Source organism: Pollachius pollachius (assembly GCF_949987615.1).
Source record: "Pollachius pollachius genome assembly, chromosome: 3".
NCBI lineage: Eukaryota > Metazoa > Chordata > Actinopteri > Gadiformes > Gadidae > Pollachius > Pollachius pollachius.
The window spans coordinates 23,282,457-23,291,797 of NC_136936.1; the positions used below are offsets into that span (position 1 = coordinate 23,282,457).

At 51.5% G+C, this 9,341-nt stretch overlaps 1 protein-coding gene across 1 annotated transcript; it reads right to left on the reverse strand.

Annotated features, from left to right (window-relative positions):
• Positions 1-288: 288 nt before the first annotated feature.
• fbxo46 (F-box protein 46) lies at positions 289-9,178 on the reverse strand. The gene is made up of 3 exons (XM_079731451.1): positions 8,780-9,178; positions 4,263-4,926; positions 289-3,887 (listed from the first exon to the last, which is right to left on the reverse strand). The coding sequence occupies exons 2-3, from the start codon at positions 4,758-4,760 to the stop codon at positions 2,103-2,105; spliced, it is 2,283 nt and encodes a 760-aa protein (XP_079587577.1). The 5' UTR covers positions 4,761-4,926; positions 8,780-9,178; the 3' UTR covers positions 289-2,102.
• Between the last annotated feature and the right edge of the window lie 163 nt (positions 9,179-9,341).

The following is a 9,341-nucleotide window of genomic DNA, read 5'->3' on the forward strand; positions in this document are numbered from 1 at the left end:
TGGTGTCAAGTTATAAAGCCATTACCATCTTCTGTTACCTTCTGATGAAATTGTGAAGCTGCACATTATTTACTTTAAATGGAAAGGGAATCTCAGTGAGCGCCTGGAAAGATTTGAATAAAATCCAAGCAGTGAAGTCCTATCATATAAGCTTCAACCCACACACCGTGTGTCCTTGCTACCTCATAAGACAATGTTCCATGTTGAGCCTTACTAACACAAGAACGCTACCACTCCGTTGTGCACGGTCAGAAACCAAGAACAGTCCAGGTGTCCAGTTTAATCATCAATTGTTTTTATTTAAGCACACATTTCCCAATAGCATTGTACACATCAGGAACCTACAAAGTTCTCCCGTGCCTCAAACGCTTCTGTTCCCCCCCCACGCTTGTTTCCATGCAGTCTCGTATCATTCACCAGGTCGGTCTTGTACACAGGTCCAGTCTGGTCAGCTAGCAGAGCTAATTGGGTGCGTTTAAAAGGGATGGAGAGGAGGCTGAGGGAATGAGGAGTCGGGAGCCGTCCACAGGCACTGTTTCAACCACGTTCCCCTCGCTCTAACGCCGTGGTGGGCCCTTTAACACGTCTGCAAGGAGCGCAGCGCCCGATCAGGAGGACAGACGGGCTGCTGCGACCCCTGATAAAATGCATAATCTTTGTGAGGTATCCGATGCCACATTCTCTCCAGGGGAGGGTATAGGGGTGTGTGTGTGCGGGTGGGGGTATTAAGGCTGAAAGCTGGTGTGGAGAAATCTGGTCGTTTCACCTGCTGCAAAGCGTAAACCGCTTCAGCAAACCTTTACCGGATCAAACCAAATTGAGGGTAAATGAGATTTGGCAGTTAAATCTGATAGAAAATAAAACAGGTTTCTGGGGTGGCGGAGGGAGTGATGCGATACTTGGTACTGGGAACTCTGTCTTCAAAATAAACATCAAACATTCTCTGACACACCCATCCTTATAAAAACCAAAACAAAGGAAAACTAAAATAGCAAATAAGCAAGTCAATCAATCCATACAAAGTGACATCGGGCCTTTGCAAAGTGACATCAAGTTGCTTTTCTCCCATTCCACCTTAGTGTTTATTTCGTAGACCATCATCTCCCATAATCCTTTGTAAACCAGGAAGTCCCTGGTTTGATTCTCCTATGTGCACTCAGCAAGGTTGGGGTCCGCTCCGACCGGATGGCGAGGACAGACCTCAGGAGGGGCCAGTAAACTAGGCTAGGGGTGGGGGGTGAAAAGGGAGACGAGAGCCTCTCGTTGACCACTAGTATGGCTATTACCGAGTTAACGTTCCTGTCAGAGGCAATGATTTCAGCAGCATTATCAATGAGGGAAGGGGATGTAGAAGAGACAATAATATTACAGCACATTCATAGATAGAAAGAAACCCATGACAACGGGACAAAGTGTGAGTGGCAGCCTTGTTCAACGGAAGAGAAAAATTATACGCAAGTTAGCTCTATACAATCACATTTCTACAACAATGCTGTACATTCCATCACCCCGAAATAAAGAAAGCAGAACTCTTTATGACCCTGTGCCGTTCATCCCTCTGAAGCACCATTGCACAGCTAACATGGAGGGTTATGGACACAACTCACAACGAGCAAACTCAACGAGGATGAGGAGATATTTGGCCATAGCCGGAGTATGGTCTCTAAGTAAGCGCAACATTACATTTCTATGCGTCACGTTGTTATGAATGCTAATCGTGAGTCAGGATTACTGCGGGGGATTCACATGGGAGCACTCAACAGCCAAGTATGGAGTATTGGAAGGAACATTGAATCACAGACGGGGGGGGGGGGCAGCAGACAGTGTGCAGAGCAGCAGGAGGGGACCCCAACCGTGGTAATACTACTTCACATCGCTGCAGTAAAGTCGGGGCGAGAGGGAGAGCGAGTCCTGAGCCCCTCGCCCTGGCCCTCCTCCCTCTCAAAAAGGACAAACGATAGTGGAGTGCAGGAGAAAACTCAGGACACGTTGAGTCCTGGAGAGTGCAGAGCCGTCCCTGTGCCCTCTTCTGCTCCTCTAAAAACAGAGGGCGTGGGGCCCAGCCGAAGGGCAGGGGGAGGGGGGGGTTGCACTCCCTCCTTCTACCTGGCCTCCTCCCTGCGCTCCTCCCGCCTGGCGCGCACCGACTGGCTGCCGTCGGCGGGTTGCTGCACCCAGTTGTTGTCGTGCAGGCCCACGCGGCAGCCCGGCGTGTCCTTGTCCGTGCGCCGGCAGCACATCCAGTAGGAGCGTCCGTAAGGCAGGTCGTGGTGGTAAGGTTTGGGGTGCCAGCGGCACAGCGACACGTCACCCCGCTCGTACTGCCGCTTGCACTGCTTGCAGGGGTCTTCGCGGTACAACGGGTCCTGGTTCCAGCGCGAGTCCACCGCCCGCACGCCGTACGTCTCGATCAGCGACCGGAAGTCGTGGCAGGTGCACTTGAGCGCGGCCAGGGCGCGCGTGGGCAGGTAGCAGAAGATGTTGACCATGATGTGGTCGGGCAGCAGCAGCATGTACTGCCGCGGCTCCAGCAGCCGCTGGATCTGGAAGCGGATCTCCAGAAAGTCATGCGAGACGTGGCGGTAGAGGCGGCACAGGGAAGGGTCCGAACAGTCGTCCGCCGCCACGCCGCCGCCGGCCAGCGGCGAGTCGGGCCGCGCTGCCCGCTCCCCAGGGCCCACCGCGACCAGCGAGCCGGGGCTGCCGGCGCCGCTGCTGCTGCCCCCGCTGTTGGTGCAGTCCAAAGAACACATTCCTGACCCGCCGGGGCCCGGTCCCTTGCCGTCCTCCTCCGGCCCCCGTGGGGGCTGGAGGAAGAAGAGCTGGCCGGGAGGGGGGTCGTCGGACGACGGGTCCGCCCCGCCGCCCGGCATGGCGAAGCACACCGTCTCCTCCTGCACGTTCTCCGTACTGTCCTTGCCGTAGAACACGCACTGGTCCACGGCGCCCGTCACCACCACCTCCACGTGGAAGCCGGTCATCCGCTCCCTCCCCACGCCCTTCTTCTCCGCCTTGGGGAGCTCCTGGCCCGGCTCCGGGCTGCGGCAGGCCTGCCTGTCTGCGTGGTAGGCCGCGTCTCCGTCTGGCTTCGCGAGCAGCAGGCCGCTGGGGTCCCGCGACGACGGGCTGACCAGCTGGTAGAGGTCACACGTGATCTTCTCCTTGGCCCTGGCACCCGATTGGCCGGCCCCGCCGCCGCAGCTCATGAACATGCAGCGGGGCCGCCCGGCGGGCTCCGACTGGGATCGCGGGTCCAGACTGGACACGCGGAAGGCGATCCTCACCTCGCCGTGACACTGAGTCGGGAGCGGGGGGGTGGCCTTGTTGCAGAGCCCCGGCTCCCCTCCTCCCCCGTGGCCCCTCACCGGGTCCGACGAGTCCGATAGGGTTGTGGAGCCCGAGGCCAGCCTCAGCTGATTCTCCTGGTTCTGGGACTCAAAGAGGGCTATGGCGTCGGCCACCTTGCAGGGCTCGTCGTCCTGCTCCTCCTGGTCCGTCTGGATGGGAGACGAGGAGTCCTCGTCGTTGTCCGACGGGGGCCGGGAGTCCGGACCCTCCGATGAGAAGACCATAGGGTTGGGGTCCGACACGGAGCTCCGGAGGAGGGTGTGCTGGTGGACGGAGAGGCCCTGGCCAGTCGTGAGCTGGTGACTGGGCTGCAGGTGGCCCTGGGAAGCGACCATGCCCTGTAGGGCCATGGCGGTCCGCTGCTCCACCAGAGCCACCATCTCTGCCACGGACAGGAGGTCCGTCTCGCTCACCCCGTCCGGCAGTGTCTCGTCGAGCTGGGGGTCCGAGGAGGCCAGGGGGCGGGTCGGAGGGTCATAGGAGGAACAGCGCCTTCGCCGCTTGGCCTTGCTGCAGTCCGTTGCCCAGTTACCCTTCACCTGGGGGGGGGGGGGTTGGAAAAGACCATCAGCATCATTCATCATGGTTTATAGCTTATGCTACCATGTGCCCCAGTGAGAAAAGGAACCCTGATCATGCTGGAAGAATACAACATTTTCCACGGGGGTAAGTAAATATTTGTTTAGCTGTCCAGGGTAAACAGGAACTTTGTCAATCCAATGTGATTGCATTTATTCCTCTAGTTATGTTCATACAGCATTTAGCTTTTCATTATTTTCAGTGAAGCTAATAGATAATGTTGGGCGTAACATAGCGCCCAACATTAGCTGCCGGTGCATTGGTTTGCATCCTCCCTCCATGCATGTTCATTTTTGTATTCTGTTGATTGTTGCCTGAAGCAGGCCACTACTGACCTTCATGGCGCTGGGTCTCTGTAGTCCTGCTCCACTGAACTGGTGCGCCACAAAGAAGGCTATCTTCTCCTTGGTGTTACCCGGCTTGATGACATACCAGGTGTCCAGCAGCACGCGGCCCTCTTCCATCTGGGCCCCGGAGGAAGGGGGCGAGGGCGGGGCAGAGGGGGGCGCGGGCGCCGGGCTGGCGCTGGAGGGAGGGGAGGGGAGGTCCGGGGGCGTGTTCTCTGAACCTGCATCGTCGTCCTGCGCCGCGGCTACGTTCTCCCCCTGCTCCCCGACCGCGGACTGCCACCCTTCATCGCCGCCGCCGCCGCCCTCCGGCGGCCCGCGGCCCGTGACAGAGGGCTCGGCCTTGCAGAGGGAGGGGGAGCCGGGGCACCCCCGTGTCCCGCCGACGCTGGCGGCGGAGCCGGCACCGCGGGCCTTGTTCTGAGAGTACGTGCCGAAGGGGCGGGGGCACAGCAGGCGGATGTGGGAGAAGGTGTCTCGGTCCATCAGGGAGCGGACGGCCCACAGGGCGTAACGGCATCTAGGCTGGCCGGCAGGAACCCGAGGCTGGACTCCTCATGTTCTCCCCGCCCCCCTGTCCCAGTGCCAACCTGGCGGGCGCTGTGTGCCACCCAGATCAGCAGCCACCACAGGCATACAATCTGTGAGTAATCTGGAGGCAGAGGGGAGGACGGGGAGGGGGAATGGAGAGGGAGAAGGGAAAATGTCAGTGAGGTCATAAAAAATAAAACAACTGTTTATATCCCGCAGAGCAATCGGTTCACAGGCAGGTTCAATCCCTCGTGGAGGTCACAGTAATTTTTTTTGCATAGGAGAACACGAGTAGAAAGCAGCCAGGTCAGCTCAACCAACACTAGAAGGCAGTCAATAGCAGGAACAGAGGAACATCAAGTGGGGATCAATTCTCTATGCAGGCTCTCAATCAAATTAAAGGGATCTCATTTCAGACTCTTTGTCTGGGGCCGTCTGACTAGAGGGATGAGGCAGTTGAGGACAAAAAAGGATTTAACACTCCCTCTGTACTTCAAAGAGGACTTGACCAATGAGACGCCACACAGGGTGGGGCAGGCAGGCAGCCCTATTTTTAGCATATTGGTTGAGTGTCATCATGTGTATGTGGGTCTGTCGTATATGTGTGTGTATGTCGGGGGTTGCAGCCTTTCCTTATCCTTCCTCCAATCATCGTCAGCTAGTCTTCCACACTACAAGCTAGGTTGGGGGTGTAGGGTTAGGGCTTAAGTCTACCCACAGTGCTTTGCATGTGCGTCATACATTGCCAGCTGTAGGGTTGCCAAGAACGTGCCGGCATGTGCTTATAAAGGAGATAAGGGGGGGCGGGCGGGGGGGAAACAAGTGGTGATGGTGCAACATCTTTAACTCACTGCTTGTTTTAAGACCTCAGCTGTGGAACAGCTTGAACCGCTAGCTGCACTTCTTGTTAAGTGTTTATGGTTGCAGTCGGTCCAAGTACCTACTCTGAGACTGCAAACTATGCTGGTAAACTATAGTTCTTATGGTGGAGGAGAGCAACTTTGAGTCAAAAGTTCATCTGTAGCGCCCATCATTAAAACAGTTGCATTCACGCATGTGCTTTTGTGAGACAAGCTCTGCCAGAAAGAATGACTTTCAATCAGGAGTGACTCTACCATGGCATTAATGAGAATAAGTCATTCATTTAGCAAGGGCTTAGATACCCTTTTATGCAGGATTTGCACTGGTCCATTAAAAAGGACTTCAGAACCACTACATTTTTGAACAATACACCATAACAACGGATAACAGTTGCTCTGCTGTCCATACCCTTGCATGCGTATACTTGCTGGAGGGTACAGTAACACACATCATACAAGTTTATCGGCATCACACATTTTAAGCACACATCAATCCTTTTTGCTTGTCTTTTAATCCAAGTGAATGTGAAGGCGGATGCAGCACAGGTAGGCGTGTTTCTCTTACAGCAAATCCAGTTGAGCCGGTTCTGTGATGTAGAGCACATTTTGTAACAAGTCTCCGTGTAGGAATAGGCTAGCATTGTAAACCATCCCAAATTCCCTGTCTTGATAGTTAAATTATTTCATGTGTTTTATGTGCATTCATTTGAATTGATTTTTTTGATTGATGAAACATCATCTGGCACAAGGAAAAGAATAAGACGCGGTCCAGTTCACTGGTTTCTCTGGTACCATTCCAGCCAACGTCTATTCACCTGGTAATCCACAGCCTTAAAAACATATCCGTGTTTTGCCGTCTATTTGGGTAGAACATTTGTACCAATGGCATGGCTGAGAGGTGTAAAAGTCAAAAGGACACCCACACACAAACTGGTTGAACCAATTGAAAATTCTGCTTCCCTAATAACACACAGCAACACAGGCTGGTGAACAGCGGACAGATTAATGCTGCATTGAGAATGGTGACCCCTCCTCCTGACCTCTTCTAGTGGTATTCAACTGTTATACCACTCTCCTGTCCCACCCACCGACTCACAGATGGCTCATTGCAGCCATTTAAGTTGATCCAAGGTTTAAAGCTAGGGTAGTCAATTTATTTTAGACACATTTTTTGTCAAATATGTATAATTCTTTTAAAATCCCGACAGCAATCTAGAAATCAAACACTGACAAAAAAGGAAAATAATCTGGGATCTGACGGCAGGCCTGTAATAATTCCCTTCTGCCTGAACAGAATTGGTCTACTTATCTGAAAGGTAGAAGGTAGGCTAGGCCGAGCTATTGATTAGGCTAGCGAGCTAATCACATGTTTTGGGGAAGTGGCTTTTGAGTGAGGCTTGAAGGGAGGGGTGGGTTTTTTCCTGTTGGATACTTTCAAAATCTGTTATACTATGGTGGGTTACTCCAAATTGCCTACCTAGTAGCTACAGTAGCTACAATAACTACTGCTCGATGGATTTGGTGCATTTTGCATATACAGCAAGGTAAGTTAACGATTTACAAAAGCCTCACTTAAGGCTGGAACATTAACAAATATTCAGCTTACAATTAAAACTCGTTAAACCTAAATTATTTTATGGTCATCCAATGGTCAACCTCTGGACCTCAGCTCTACTTTTTAGGAGGCATAAACATTAGTCCATCAAATTTCTAGCTCCTAAAAACATACTTGAGCAGTGACGTACAATTATATAAACTGAGCAGATACAAAATAAGAGTCCTGCCACCGCTGCTGTGCTCTTTGTGATGCTCCTTTGTTAGCATCAGGGCAATAAATGTCAACACTGAACAACTTTCATCAAAGCCTCTGTGGGTAAGAGGAATGGACAATTAAGCGTTCTCACTAGGTCTCATTGTTGAGCGGTCACACTTAACCACACACACCCAACTCCAGTTGAATAAGAATATGTACATGGTCAATAGCAATAACCCTTGGCTTTCAATGGTTCTGTTAATTTAAGGCCATATGGCATGGATCTTCGTTTAGCTTAATCTGACCTTAGCTTTAGAAAAAAGTACCAGTCATACAATACATCCTGTATTTGCCCCAATGGTATCCTTTTATTCACAGCCTCTCAGTCACCAATCAGGCCAGTGCTACATTACCAAAACACCCCCGCTCAAGTCCTGCTTCTGTGGATGTGTGAAAGCATTTACACAGTCCCTTAGCGCTTGGGGAGACAATGCAACAGGAGTATGGCCAGACGGCTGGCTCTTCAACAAACTGTCAAATGCAACAATGGCGCTGACTGCATCGCCCTCCAACACAACTGTCTAAAGTGGTCATTCTGCAAAGTAATCTGGAGTGGGACACCAACTGGCCAACAGAGCTGTAGTGTTTGCCTGTGACATTAAGCTGCCATCATAACACACTTGCACTCTGACAGCACAATTTCCCAATCACAAAGACGTGATCCAAAGGTTTCTTGACATGGACATGTAATGACATAAAACACATACACATAAAATACAGTAACGCAAGCGTCACTGTATTGTCCACAGATTAAAAGTTAAAATCCACTAAATATAAATGTTGTTCATCACCTTGCCTTCGCCAACTGTTGTTTCATTTACTATCTAGTTTCAATGATCAAGTTCGTGGAGCCTCTAAGTGGGTGTAACGAATAGGAAGTTATATTAACAGTATTTTCACTTATTTTTCTTCATTATTTGCAAACTAGAAATGTACCCAAAAAGCGTGCAACGGCCATGTTCCGACAAACAACACAGCAGAATCATTTAACACAACATAACAAGGAGTTCCTAAAGGCAACAGCATTCGTTGCGACATATCTCCAGACCAGCCGGAGTTAGCTCTTTACCACCAGTAACTGGTCAACCCATGTTTGATGGATGTGATGGATCCCAAAGTCAGGAGCCCATCAAACTTACTAGCATCCTCACTAGCAAACCTAATCGAACAGCGTTGCAATAACCTAACTCACCTGTAACTAACCTAATTCACCTGTTAGGAGAACACAAACAACCATACAATTAGCAAGTTGGCTAAACGTGCTAGCTAGTTGGTTATTGGGCAATAGGTACTCGTCTTACCTTAACGTCCAAGTCCAAAGCGAGTTTTGGCCTGGAAAATTGTTGATGACAACTGGATAGCGACCTTTACGTCTCAGCTGAGCGACTTAAAAAGACGACAGCAGCTAGTGTTCCGCAGGTAACACGAGTGGTCCGTGGACACGTAGCTAGGCTAGCTCGCTCTTCGGCTAACGACATTAGCCAGCTAGCTCTTCTCTCATCAACCTTGTTTAGCGCGGGTTACTATCCAGGGTCTGTCAGTTCTTCACAAATAATCTAGATGCCACTCACTCAATGCCTTTTTTAGGACACTTTGAAGGACACCCTCCCTTGTTATCTTTTCAGAAGTGACACGAGCTTTTAACGGTGTGTACTTGGGACTACTGAAATAATCAGTGTCAAAACGGTAAGAAGAAGAAGGCCATCTTGTTGACAAGCAGCTCCATACGGCCCGCAGCCAATAGGAACGCAGAGTCGATGGTGTGCCCATATATGGCGTCGGCACGACTCCCCTCCTCCTTTAGCCCACTCTCTCTCTCTCTCTCTCTCTCTCTCTCTCTCTCTCTCTCTCTCTCTCTCTCTC

Bases quoted from the DNA above. Each gene is read 5' to 3' on its own strand.
- fbxo46 (XM_079731451.1), bottom strand. From the start codon at position 4,760: ATGGACCGAGACACCTTCTCCCACATCCGCCTGCTGTGCCCCCGCCCC. The intron at 3,888-4,262 runs GTCAGTAGTGGC...CCCCCCCCCCAG, and splicing joins AGAGACCCAGCGCCATGAAG to GTGAAGGGTAACTGGGCAAC.